This window comes from Eretmochelys imbricata, chromosome 13 (genome assembly GCF_965152235.1).
Source record: "Eretmochelys imbricata isolate rEreImb1 chromosome 13, rEreImb1.hap1, whole genome shotgun sequence".
In the NCBI taxonomy this organism is placed as follows: Eukaryota; Metazoa; Chordata; order Testudines; family Cheloniidae; genus Eretmochelys; species Eretmochelys imbricata.
In genome coordinates this window covers 31,132,770-31,146,783 of record NC_135584.1, presented here as the reverse complement: position 1 = coordinate 31,146,783, position 14,014 = coordinate 31,132,770, and the positions used below count along the sequence as shown (strand labels likewise).

The 14,014-nt window shown below is 51.3% G+C and overlaps 1 protein-coding gene across 1 annotated transcript in view; it reads left to right on the top strand.

Annotated features, from left to right (window-relative positions):
* Window positions 1-4,546: 4,546 nt before the first annotated feature.
* LOC144273814 (rho GTPase-activating protein 39-like) overlaps window positions 4,547-14,014 on the top strand; it is a 72,401-nt gene continuing 62,933 nt past the window's right edge. Inside the window, exons 1-2 of the mRNA XM_077832517.1 lie at window positions 4,547-4,614; window positions 7,677-8,075. Of these exons, the coding sequence (XP_077688643.1) occupies window positions 4,547-4,614; window positions 7,677-8,075 (467 nt within the window). The remainder of the gene's footprint in view (window positions 4,615-7,676; window positions 8,076-14,014) is intronic.

The following is a 14,014-nucleotide window of genomic DNA, read 5'->3' as shown; positions in this document are numbered from 1 at the left end:
TTATTTGAGCATAAGCTTTCGTTGTAGCTCACGAAAGCTCACACTCAAATAAATTGGTTAGTCTCTAAGGTGCCACAAGTCCTCCTTTTCTTTTTGCAAGTACTGTAGTGTAATCTCTTTGTCGTGAAACTGGTGCACGGGTTTAAAGACCACATGACCCTGGTTGGGAAAGTGTTTTTCCACCATGCTTGTCCTGCCCAAAATTCATGTTGCCCAGTAAAAATCCTCGGTTGTCCAAATTTTTGTAGCATCGGTAACATTTACAAGAAAAACAGTTGTGTCCCTAATAGCAGTGCTTGGATTTCTCTCATTTGTTGTTTTAAATTTGATTGTCTTCCACACATTCCTTTCTCTCAGTTTTGTGTCTTCCATCCTCTATTTAGTAACAACTCCTGTTTTCTCTGCTGGCCTTGTACTGAGCTGTTCATCTTAGCATGGGGGGTGGGCGGGGGAGGAAGGAGAGAGAAAGGCCTAACTAGGGCCCCACGTGTCTTTTCATTGTTTAGAAGGGCTGTGTTTCTGTTTGCCCATTAAAGCTTAGCAGCTGTCTGGGCACTATCTTGTTTCCTGTGTGCAGCATATGTGACTTAGTCTGTTAGGGCAATGCTAGTACTTAGCACCGACCTAGCCCTGTGCAAATAGGAATTCTCACAGTGGCTCGGAGAGGTACTTCTGTGTAGCCACACTCTGTTGCTTAGGCACTGAGAAGCTAAGCCCACGGCCATGTCAGAAATCAGCAGCAATAGAGATGGGGAATGCCAGGTTTCCAATCCCATGCCTGGCCCATGCTAGGGTTCTAGATTAAACATTGCATGTGGGCATTTATAGTCTCCATGGCTTGTGTTTCTGTAGTAGAGGGTAAATCCATCCTCATCATCGTATCCATTCATTATAGTCCACACCTGAACATAGCCATTATAGGAACAACATACCCTCGTATCTCAATGTCTGTACTTTGACTCTTTTACCCCCAATCGGGGATATTGCAGATTATGTACTCCTTACACCATCCGATCCTAAACTGAATTTTGCACCCCTTGATAATCTGTACCTTACTTCCTGATAACCAGAAACTTCTACGCTTAAACGCTTTACCATTTCTTTTATTTTAACATCATCTTAATAAAATTATTAAAGTTGAGCATCGCTGCAGTTGGTTCAATTTAATAAATATGTGATGACCTCAGGCTTCTGGTGCACTCCCCATGGGGCCTTTAGGTGGGCAAAGTCTGAGTTTTCCTCCTACCACAGAGCACTGCTTCCTGAGCCAAATGAGGTGTGCAGTGGACACTCCTGTTTCCAAGATAGGTAAATGCTCCTCTCCCCCACCTCCTCTTTCCAATGAGTCAGATGGATAATATGCAGTGCTCTGGGGCCTTTGAAAGTGACAGGGTTTAGCAGGCTGGCGTTTTCTTTTCCTCACAATGACTGTGCAGATCTTGTGCAGGGCTTGTCATTGTGCAGGACTTGTCATCGGGAGCTGGTTCGAAGGGCTGCAGAATAACAGGTGTGCTGGAGACTTTCACTCTGAAATATTGATTAGGCCAGTGGAAGGTTATGAAAGCTAGAGGTAGGCTCTGCAGTTCCTGGCCTTAGCTGAGCGGGGTCCCCAGGAGCTGGAGTTTGGGGGGAGAGTCAAACTTAGTCCAATTGTCTTTGAAGGAGAATAGTTTGCAGATGCAAGTTAAATCTGGCGTGGAGCTTGGCAGGAGGACAGTGAGTTGCAGCCTCCCTGTTTCTCTGCCCAGTTTATATAATAGCATTTAAAGTAAATAAAATGTCAGTCTTGAAGGGCTGTTAAAGAGGGAAGGAGGGATGGAGCCAGCCTGTGAGGACAGCTCCTCTGCCTGTGTGAAGTATTCCCGCTCCCACCTCCTGCATTCTCTGTGCTGGGAAAGGGTCGGAGGAGCCCTGGAGCTGAGCTAGCTGGCTGGCCTGGGCATGGAGGAAGCTGGCAAGTAGTTTGCAGCAAGCCCCCCTGTAGTAAATGGCGAAGGCTGTTGCCATCAGAGCATTGTAGCTCTGCTGTGTGGGTACCCATGGCGCAGATCAATGGGTAAAATGTCTGCCCAGCCCAGTGCACCTGCCACAGACAGCAGGGTGGCGCAGAAGCCTGTGTTTTGCTCCTTTCTGAGGAAGTGTTTAGACTAGCCTTTCCCCCTAAAACTTCTCACCATTGCACTAGCTCCTGTGTAGCTCCTAATGGTACAACAGATAAGGCCCCTACTGTGTGCCCACTGGCGTTTTAGGTACCATCTCAGAGCATGTCTAGTGGGTACGGTGCTTAAAATGCTGGTAGCCACAGTGCTTTATCTATGCTAGTGCTCCCCCCAGTCCTGCCACCAGTGCAATGGAGGAACATTTCGGGGACAAGTATCTCCTTCAGCCCTCAGGAAAATCAGTGTGCACTGGGCGAGTAAGTGCCTTTGCTGTTGGTCTTTTCCGGAAGCTCCATAGCAAGCAGCTCAGAGCTGTGCTTTAATGTCAAAGCGTTACAACCCTTGGAATGTATTTGTGTATTTACAGAATGCAAAGGAAACATCTGAAATCTATGAAATAATAGAGGCTACATGCTGGGGCTGTATTTCTATGGTTCAAAGGGAGGTTTTATTTGTCAGCCAAATGGATCATTTCAAGCTTTGGTTACTGACTTACATGACAAACTTGTTACCAAGTCTAGAGACTTAGTCAGGTAGGGTTCTGGGCTGATTTCCGGAGTGTTACTGTATTTCAGCCAAGATGACTGAAGATGCACATAGACCCTGTAGAGTTTGCTCCTGAGAAGGCCAGGCAAAAAGCCCTGGGAAAGGTTTGCTCTGGGTTTTACTTGAGATGGGCCTGACCTAGGGTGACTAGATGTCCTGATTGTATAGAGGCAGTCCCAAAATTGGGGCTTTGTCTTATATAGGCCCCTGTTAACCCCCACCCCGTGTCCCGATTTTTCCTAGTTGCTGTCTGGTCACCCTAGCCTGAACTAAAACTGTGAATCCATACTCCTTCACCCTTGGGGAAATGCAGAAGTAAATCCAGACTTTGTGACTAGACCCTGTACTCTACAATAGGCAGAAGTAAAATCCTGGAACAGAACTTCGTCTGAGTTGGGATCTGGATCTGAACTTTATGATGCAGGCTGTTCTCTAACCTTCATGCTGATTCCTTCTTGTCCCTTCACATTCACACTACTGCCAGGGGCACCTTTGCTTTGACCTGATAAGGCTGGTTTGTGATTATTTTATATTCAGCAGGGCACTCCAAGATGGGATGTTATCTATCTAAGATCCTGGGTTTAGCAAAGCTTTGCAGAGTTCCTGATCTGATGCTCTAAGCTTGGATTGTGTCAGCCCAGTGCTGGCGTCTCTCTAGGAATGCGCTGCCTCCCTCTCTCTCTTTTTCCTTTTGTTGTTTAGACTCTTCTTTACACATAAGAGTAATTGAAATGGAGTGTGGTACAGAGTGAGCTGAATGTCCCTTTGTTTCATTGCAGCTTGGCAATTCACAGCTTCCAGATATTTACCGGAACAAAGAGGTCATAAGACCAAATCTCAGGTTAATTTGCCTTTGCACACAAAGGTAAAAGTAAACTCCAAGAGCAGCAGACTATAGTTAACAGCAACACAAACACAGCCATGGATTGGTGCCATTAGAAGGGGTTGTGAAGTTACTTTCAATAGGTTTCAGAGTAGCAGCCGTGTTAGTCTGTATCCGCAAAAAGAAAAGGAGTACTTGTGGCACCTTACTTATGCTCAAATAAATGTTAGTCTCTATGGTGCCACAAGTACTCCTTTTCTTTTTGCTTTCAGTAGTTACTCTGTGCCTTCCCTCTGTCCCAAGAAATAGCAACACTTCCAGAGCCCCTTGTTTCAGAGCTGAATTCTTGCAAACTGCTGCTGGCAGCGGGGATTTTGAGTACAATGCTGCTGAATCTTAAATAGTTTGATCATGCAACAGGGGACTTTGCCATTTTTCTGGTGTATGTAAACACTGTGAAACTCCCTCTTCCTTCCCTTGCTGAGCCATGATGCAAGTCACTTATTCTGCACTGCTAGCCTAACTCACCTCTTCTAGATCCTCCACTGGCCCAAGTGACCGCATCCCTCCCTGCCCTCTCCCACAAAATACATCTCCACTCTTGTCCCGTGTCTATCGATGCAGTTCTTCCCCTCAGGCTGTCTTGACAGCTCCTCTTGAATCTCTCTTGGTCAGCTTTAAGCTTGGCCTGGCTGAAATGGAACCCCTGATCACTATACTCCCCCGTCTCTTTATCACTGCTGGCAACACCACCCTGTCACTCATGCCCATAATGTTTTTTGGATCCTCCCTCTCTCTTGCCCTCACGGCTGGGCTGTGTTCATAACATGCCTGAGATCTGGCCTTTTCTTTCTGTCCACACAGCTACATCTTGCTAGGCCCTCCCCGTTCCCTGTATGAGTCCTGCAGCGGCCTCCTGGCTGGCATTCCTGATGCTCATTCCAGGCTGGAGGTTGCAATATGCTCTTCATGGGGCTACATGTGAAAACCAGCCAGAAGCTTCAACAGCTGATCGGGAATGGCCATAAAGCGCCTGGTGCACGAGTGGCTTCTTGATCCCTTCCAGGTGCCATTCAGGGAGCTGCTGTCGGTCTTTAAAGCCCAAAGTGGTTTGGATCCTGGCTGTCCAAGAGGCTGCTTCCCTCCTCATGTTCCGCCTCAGCAGTGAAGCTGGCTGTTGCCCTCTAGATATAAACCGTTGGGATCTGAGATCAGAATATTCTCTGTGGAGGGCCCTCTACTAGAATGTGCTGTTCCTGTGGGTCGGACTGTCCCTAGTTAATTACCCTTCTCTCTTCTCTGGCCCAAAGGCACGAGGAAGGGATTTTATGTACAAAGTCCACCCTTGTCAGCTCTGGCTTGGCTTTTGGCAGTGTTTTAACATGTTACGCTGCCCAGGACCAGCTGCAATGGGAGTGTTTTACAACTTAGAACACACATGAAAGGGTTAATTTGCAACTTGGTGAGCTGTGTGGGGCTGGTTTGGTTTGCGCTTTGTGTATGTGCCCTTGTCAGTGTGTAACTGTGCCCTGCAGCATGACCGTGGTACAGGCAGCAGGGGATTTTTGTGCTTGATCTTCATCTCCAAACCAAAAGGGCCCGGCTCAGGGTAGTTCTCTGGTGGGATGCAATGTTCTAGGTGAAGGGCCTTCATGTCCGTGTTCTGTGTCTAACCCCAGAGAGGCTCTGCAAGACAACAGTGTCCTCAGGAGAGATGCTGACGGGTCTGGAGTGCCTGGCTCTCACTCCCAGCCCCACCTATACCTGGGTTAACAGAAGTGAGAATTGCCTTGAATGCTGTGGGGAGACATTAATTGTAAAGGGAGGTAAAACGACTGCCAGCACCCAAGCGTGGGAACTGTGAAGGAGTTGGTGGGTTTTCTGAATCGTTTGGCCCAGTTACCCCCAGTGGCTAATGAATATCACCTGACTAACCAGCCTAGTGCCTTACAGGTTTCAGAGTAGCAGCCGTGTTAGTCTGTATTCGCAAAAAGAAAAGGAGGACTTGTGGCACCTTAGAGACTAACACATTTATTTGAGCATAAGCTTTCATGAGGTACAGCTCACTTCATCGGATGCTGTAGCGCACGAAAGCTTATGCTCAAATAAATGTGTTAGTCTCTAAGGTGCCACAAGTCCTCCTTTTCTTTTTGCGAATACGGACTAACACGGCTGCTACTCTGAAACTTAATATCTAAGAGTAGGGCTCTTAAAACTCCTCTCAGGAAGTGCCGTGAAGTGCGGCTAAGCCCCTGCAGATGAATGCAGATGTTAGGGAACAATCTGCAGATGTAGCCCAGTGTTGCCATCGCATTCCTGGCCCCTGCCCATTACTCAGGCCTACTACTGGGCCTAATGCGGGGTGTACTATGTCTTTCCCAATGTGCTCGTCTGTTGGGTGTTTGGCCAGGCTGTTTACTGTTGTACCAGCCCAGGCAGAGAGCTCATTGTGGATGGGTTGTTAGTCCCGCTCTCTGTGATCAGATGAGCTTTTGAGTTGTCCTGCTTGCCCTGTGTATTCTAGTGGTGCACAGTATCTCAATTCTGTAGGTCTTGTATCTTCTCCTCCCTGCAAGAAAACTCCTTCAGCTCTTTGGCTTCCCCAGCAGGCCAAACCTTCGGAGAGATCCTTGTAAATGAAACCCCTGCGGGCCGGCCCTGGGCACCTGTTGCTGTGCTGTACTCTAAGCACACCATCAGCCATGCTTGTTCCAGCACATCACCACTGGTTGTGTTTCTGCACCTTCTCCAGGAAAGTCTTGCCAGCTCCTTCCCATGAAAGAAGTGACCTGAAGTCACCTTTCTCCGGAGTCATCTTATGGGCTGGTCTCTCCAGATCCAGCCCTCTCCTTCCTGACTCACCTGTGCAGAGGAGAGGAGTTCTTGCAGCCCTTTGTTCAGATGAAAGTGAACCAAGTGCTGTGTCTGAGCAGTTTGTGCTTTTAATTCAATACAGTTTTGAAGAGGCCTCAGAGATGGGCAGACTGCAGATCCCTTGGTCAAACTGCATGGGGATGAAGGCCAAGACTTTCAGAAACAGGACCCTAAAGTTAGGCACTTAAATGAGTGGCCAAGTGTGAAACATCCAGTTCCCCCATTAACGTCAGTGATAAAAATCCCACTTCAGCTAAACCAAAATAGGGCACTTTGAATCTGAAATAGCAAAGCTCTGTTTCACCAGATCGGCACTGAACGACATAGGCTGTAATTCACACTTGTAGGCAGATGCCAGTCTGTGGGCAGGGCCGGTCCTGAAGGCCCGATTTCCTGCAGCTGTGCAATGTGTGGTGGCTGCAAATTCCCTGACAAAGCAGCAACACTTGGGTCACACCTGGAGCCTTTGTTTATGCATGTGAGAGCCATGGCTTGGCATTTCCTGGCTCTCAGACGTGAATGCCCCCCGCCTATGGGTGCTCTGCCCTGCCATTGCCATTCTGGCTTGTTGTAACCCCTCTGCATGATCCTCATCGGCTCAGCAGAAAGGCAGTCTGAGCTATTAGATGCTTTGTTGAAAGGGCATGTGCCCTTCTCTGCATTTTCTGATAGCGCCTGGAAGACCAGGCTGAAAACAAAGGGGTTTTTCTTCTTGTGTTGTTAGACGAGAAATCAGGCCCTCTGGAGGACAGCAGGCTCCATCGTGACTGGAGAACGAGTGTGTATGAAACAAATGGCTAATCAAGGGAAAGCGGAGCTAAGTGGGGAAGAGAGTGTTGGTCACACTGTTTTAAACCCGGGTTCATGTTTAACCAGTGTCAGTGACTAACTGCTGTTTTGGAAAGAGGTGTCTTTGTTAAGGATTGAACAGCTGCCTCCCTTTGCCTGCGGTGCTGGGGCGACTGTAACAACCTGACACCTCCCATGCTCCTCCAGCTGAACATGCAGCCGGGACTTTACTGTCCTGCGGGTCCAAACAGTAAGTAGGATGTGAAACACTGTGTAGGCCTCCTTCCACCAAAAAGGTGTCAGCCCAATATAGCTCCCCCTTCACAGAGGTCACTGGAACACTGAGCACCGTTTCTGATCCAGAGCCTGGTTGCCTGTTCCTACCCCGAGCCCTGGCCCAGGGACTGACAGGCAGCTGGCTGCATGCCCTCGCGTTGCCTTGTGCCCCCAGTCCAGTCTGACTGTGCCTTTCTTTTCTGTTGCAGCTCGGATTGGGTGGAGATCATCGAGCCCCGCTCTCGGGAGCGAATGTATGTCAACTTGGCCACCGGTGAGTGCGGCTGGGAGCCACCTCCCAACCTGAGAGTTCGCCAGTCGGACCAGAAGCAATGGTGGGAGCTCTTCGACCAGAACAACAACCGCTTCTATTACTACAACGCCATCACCCAGCAAACAGTATGGCACCGGCCACAGGGCTGTGACATCGTGCCACTTGCACAGCTCCAGGCCATGAAACGCAGGTCCCAGTCTGACTGCAGGGGGCCTCAGCACACGGACAGCACGAGCAGTGATGGGAGAAACAGCCCCGTCCAAACAGCCCTGCTGCAGGAGGTGGAGAAGAGCAACGGGCAGAGCAGCGCAGAGAGGAAGCCAGACCCTGGAAGGTAGGGAAGGCTTTGTACTGCCTACAACTTTCTCCTGCGTAACTGCTGTGCAGCTCTCTGCCCTGCAGGCACCGGCTACTGGGTGTGGACTCGGGGACTGAGGACACAGCCTGGGAAGCTGGGCGGGCTGGCTGGGGAACATGCCCTGTGCTGGAGGTTGGGCTGCCCGCTGGGCAGAGCCGGCTAGACAGCAGGCTGCATTCCGTGCGCTGCGGTTGGGGTGAAATGCCAGGATTAGATCTAAGGGTGAACTCGGGATGAATCATTCACTCCCCCTTGCTGGACAGCTGGGGCTGCACAGTGGAGAGGCTGCCAGGAAAGGCCGAGTTACTGAGCCACAGACTAAGGCTACCAGCTCCTTGTGTGCAGGGTGCCATGAGGTAGACTAAACCTTTGGGGACAGAGCCTCTTGGACTACACCAGGGTCTTGGGCTGGCAGGTTCCTTTCCTGTCACCCTGCCCCAGCCCTTTCTCCCCCCAGCCTAGCGGGGCTGCTGTGAGGGGTGTAACTTCCATGGAACTGGGGCAGAGCTCACGGTCACTTGCACACGTCAGCCAAGGAACAATAACTGGATGCTAGTGTGTTGTGCTAAGAGGCTTTGTTTTTACTCTGAGGAACTGGTCTGACAACCAGCGAGTGGGTTTCTTGTTGGGATTTTGCCAGCTGTTGTCCCTGCTTTCCCACTCCCCCAGCCCTGCTGTTGACACAGGCACCTCTCCCCTGCCTTGTGCATGGGGCATGCCACACACGCTGGGCAGTGAAGGACTGAAGCCCTGGGAGGGAGGTCTGGAGACTCCCCAGGAGGCCTTCGCCTGGGCTCGCATTGCTATTGTGCAGGGTGTCAGGTAGTGTGGAAATATGGGCAGTGTAAATTCCTAGGGGGATTCACAGCTTGTGAAGCTGTGGCCCGGAGAGGCAAGTGACTTGATCAAAGTCCCCCAGGAAGTCTGGGGTGGAGCTGGGAACAGAACCCAGGTCTCCTGGCTCCCAGCCCAGTGCCATTACCATTTGCAGTAGCTGAACATAGTCACACTGGTTGTGAGCCAGTCTTCGTTCATGGCTGGCTCTTTGGGGCAGGCGATATCCTCCTGCCTGTGTGGCTGGCATCTAGCATGTTGGGGTAGTCCTGTGCGGCAGGAGTTGCAGGAGAAGAAGGAGAGATGGGTCCAAGGGGCTATGGACTCTTTTCCCTGCAAAATCATGGCACAAATCCCCCTGGCAAGCGAGTTTTCTGTGAGCCAGTGCACATCCGGTGGAGAGTGGCAGTCCTGCTGCCTGGGGTCCTAGCAAACAGCCTGCTGTACGCTAGACTCGTTCGTGGTGTTGCCTAAAACCATATTTCTTGGGGCAAAACTCCTAATGTGCCCTGACTAGACTGTGGGTTGACATCAACGGGTCCTAAAACTGGAGACTCTGAGATAGCACTTCTGCACATCTCTGCCTCCACAACACTCTGCTGCCCAGACAGACCTGTGCTCTGCCTGGTGAGCTCTCCCATCACCTTCCTCCCGCACTCCCAGCAGGCTCTGGGGCTAGAGTACTGGGCATGGCCCCTAGCTTGCCTTCCGTTTTCAGAGGGCCAGTTGAAGGCAAGGGGCCAGCTAGACCTCTCTGCTTTTCCCATTTGCTGCTGCTCTGGGGTGTCTGGCTCCTTCTGTGGGGCCTGCACTTTCTGCATCAGTTTCATTACATCAGAACAGCTTAGGAAATGGCTCTCGTGCTGCCCCATGGGCTCTCATGAGGCCTCTGGGACAAGAGTGGGAAAGACCTGTAACTCTGATGTGGGGAGCCAGGGCTGGGGCTCAGGGATCTTCCACTGCATGTCCCCCTGATGGAGAGAGTTTCCGGAGCACTCTGACTCTGCCCTCCTGAGCAACTGCTGGCCTTTGAGACTGGAAGTTACCAGCAGTGCGCACAAAGCATGTGCCCGAGACTCCCAGCCCAGGCTGCACCTCCAATTTCAGCTCCTCCCGGTGTGCAGGGAGCAGTGTTGGGTCTCGCGGTGGCTGGGCATGAGCATGTGTATCAGGATGAGCAGGTCTTGGGGGTCCAAAGCCCCCTCGAAAAGGTACCTGCTCTCCTGTGCTGTAGATTATTCCGGAACTGACTGTGTCTCTCCTGTTGGGCCACGGCTCTGCTGATGGGTCACTCACACAGCTCTGCCAAGGGAATCCAGCCTGGTAAAGGGCTATCTTTGCAGAGCACAGCACATCCCAGCCCTTTGTAAAGGCAAAAAGGGGCACCGCACGAAGTCCAGGGAACAGATTCTCCCACAGCTGAGCCGTGAAAGGATCGTAAGCTGGCATCATGACCTCTCTCTGTATCAGGCAGACTGGTTCTGGGAGAGGGACGTATTTGAGTTGTTACTTATTTGTGCCCTTGACAGTGATGAAGTGCTTCTCCTGCCCACTCCATCCTGGTCCTACCCTGTGGCAGCAGCTTATGGGGGGCTCTTCCAGCCAAGGGCAGGCAGCTGAGGGGGACGGACAGGCTACAAAAGGCAGGGCGGTGGGTTGCTGCCGGAGCAGTGAGGTGCTCAGGCACTATGGTGAGGAGCACAGGATAAGAACGGGGAGGGAGCAGCACAGTGGACACAACTATTGCCCGATCTGCTTTCAAAATTGTTCTGCAAAGCAAACTTGCCTGTGAGGGCCAGTGTCCTGCAGGGGGAGTCGCCCAGGGCTCCACTGCACATGGGCACGTACCTTCCAGACCTTTCGGTGCGTGCCCAGGACTGGAGCTCTTCCCCACCGACACAAACATGTTCTTCCTTCCCTTGAGGCAGGACATGGTTCTGGAGCCCTATCAAGAGAAATCTGATTCACTACTGGTTGTAACGTGGCATCTTCATAAGTATTTGCACCCAAGACAATGTGGCATTTATCTTTAGAAACGGTTCAGATGGTTGGTTGGCTTTCTCTCCTGCACACTCAACTAGATGGTTTTCTTCCCTTTCTTGTCTGCTCATCTCTCTTCATAGATGGGCTACAAGGGACTATTGGGGTCCCCTAGTCTCACCTTCTGTATAAGCCAAGCCAAAGAACCTCACCCCACAGTTCCTGCGGCAAGGAGAATTACTCTGTCCTCCGTCTGTTTCATGCTCTGTTTTTCCACCAGGAAACAATTCTTTGTGTGTTCTATGTTATAAAATCTGCCATGCCAGGCAGGTAGCCCGCCTGATGGTCTCAATATCCACCCTGTGCTGAATGGCCAGGTGGGACTGTTCCACATCCTAACTGGGTTAAAAACTAAGGTTGAAACGCAGTAGAAACACGCTCTGGTTCTGTTTATACGGCAAGACCTAGCAGTTGTCTCCTGCTCTCCCAGTGCCCATGCTGAGAAGAGTCTCTCCCCTCGCTGGCCCCTTGTGCTGCTTCCTTCTCCCGCCAGGGCCAGCAGCCTGCTCTGGAGATGGCCCTTTGCTACCCGGATGATGTTTCGGGGCGGAGTGGCTGGCAGGACGTGGCAGCTGGTCATTCAGGAAGGGACGCTGTTGTGTTTCCCAGAGGCCTCATGGGGAAGGCACTCTGTTTGGTCATTGGACTCTGACCCCTTGTGTTTTCTCCTCCCCTTCCTTCCCAGCATTACCCAAGCCCTGCTCCAAAGCAGCGTCCCCAGCTGTGCCAGGCGGGGAGCATTCTCCATCTCTGAGAGCAGGTGCCTAGGGCTTTGCTAACCCCTGAGGTGTGTCTACACAGCTCTGACCCGGGCTGACAGACTCAGGCTCACGTTACCGTGATGTAAATAGCAGTGTAGATGTTGCAGCTCGGGCTGCAGCTCAGCTCTGAAGCCCAGGGAGAAGGTGGGTGCAGAGCCCGGTCTGCAGTGTGTACGCAGGTAGGAGTAGCATGGCAGTGCAAGCCTGAGTCTGTCTGCCCGAGCGGGGAGGCTCGCTGCTGCGGGCTGTGAAGACATACCCCAAAAGACCACGGCAATTTCTCCTTTTCCAGCACAATGCTCCAGTCAGCAAACAATACCTGCCCCTGGTGTGTTCAGCACAAGGGAGCGGTGCAGCCACTCCAGCACCCTGAATCACAACAACAGAGGAGCAGATGGATTGGCAAAGCAAAGTAGAAACCACTTTGTCCTTTCAAGGGCAACTGATTCTGAAGGCAAATGTTCCTTAGTTACTAGGAACGAGGGGGCTGCAGAGACATACACATGTGGCTGTTCATGGGAATCGAAAGGTCCCTGTTGCCACTTGGAGGGTCAAGCAAGCTGTCACCCCAGCTTGGGGAAGACATGTTACACCCAGCCCAGAGAAGGGGGAAGGGTAGTGGAATTTCTGTCTCCATCCTTGTTCCCTCTCTGCCTTTGTGAAGTCACCGCCCATGTTTAAGCTCAGCCCTGGTGATGGGCGCATGAGAGAGAAGATAGACACCAGTGTCTTCAAACCCAGTCAGCTTCTGGCCAGCCCAGTTGTCCCATGAGAAAGAGTGAGGCACTTCTGGGGTGAAACAAGTGGCAGGAGTTATCTGTGATTGTGCACAGCTCTCCAATCCACGCCCTGCTGGGCTGTCCCTCTGCCCCCAAAGGAGGGTGAGAGTGAGGGCTGTGTTAGGCTGCATCTGTTCTAGCTTGTCAGGCTGTCCTAGGAAGGAGAGGCTCAGGTTTCAGCATAGCAGGTGTGGGAGGCTTGAGGACAGCAGGAGGAAGATGGTGCCAGAAATAGAAAGGTGAAACCGCAACCCCATGGACTGGCTGCTTCAGATCTGAGAGCAGGGGTGGTTCTGCCAGGGAATGGGGAGAGTCCCAGCTGAGCCCACCCCAAGGAGTGTCCGTCCCCTCCACCTGGCACTTGCTTGACTTGGACTCTGTACAAGGGAGAGCCTGAACTCCAGCTGTGTGGCAGGCCCAGACCCAGCCGGTTGGGGAGAGACCCCACAATCCACTGGTGGGGAAAACCTTTTGCGGGTGGTTGTTTATTTTCATTCCTTGTGACCGCAAATCCTGCTGGGCCACGTGCAGAGTCCCCATTGTCCCCTGCCCTGTACAGCTCCCAGCCAGGGGAAGCTGAGACCCAGAGGAGCACAGCTGGGCCTGAGGAACCTCTCTGGACCACTCATTCTTGAAAAGTTCTGCTGCACCCCTTTATCTACCCACAAGACACAGATGGGGTCTCCGCTGAACTTCCTAGAGACCTCAGGTTCCCTAGCAGCAGTATGTGGCTTCGTGGGCGCATGGTCGATACACATCCAGCACTATAGTGTGGTCTGTGCAGGCCAGCCCCAGTGCAGAAATCGAGCCATTGCCCCGCTGTGGGAGTGTGGAGGGCCCTAGTGATTCAATTGTGTCAGCAAGTGCTGAGATTTGCACTTAGAGCAGGAATAAAATCCTTCGTTTCATGCTTCTGGGCTTGGATTTAGCACATTTGCTCTTTGTGGGCCAGTTGCATTTTCAGTCATATTTGGGATCAAAGATTTACTAACTGCTCATTTCAAAGTGAGCCGCTGAGGCTGCCCTGGGATAGCAACACCTTCTGGGATCCTCCAGCTAAAGAACTACAGTCCTGGGAGAACTCCCGGTGTCTCTCATGCGGATGTCCCCATGACAGCTCAGATATGGGCCTACGGTATTAATTTTGATAGACTATACGGGCTAACGGTGTTAAAGTAACCGAGTCACCGTCCAGCATCAAACAGTGTTAAACAAGGTTTGGTACCCAGAGAGCTCAGCCTGCTTAGTCCCATGGTAAATGCACCATTAAACATCCTTTTAAACCTTTTATTAAAGGTAAAGGAAAGAAGGAGAAACAGTTAGTGTTTGAAATGTAAAGTGTTAAATAGGATTTTCTTTTAACAACATCCCTTGTTCCCTTTCCCTTTAGGTGGAGAGAGTTTTAGAAGGAAAAAGCATCTTATCTGACAATCTCCCAGATGGTATTCAAGATGATAATAGCTGTCCTTTGGGGAAAGAGAAGAGGTTAGCAGAGATGGAC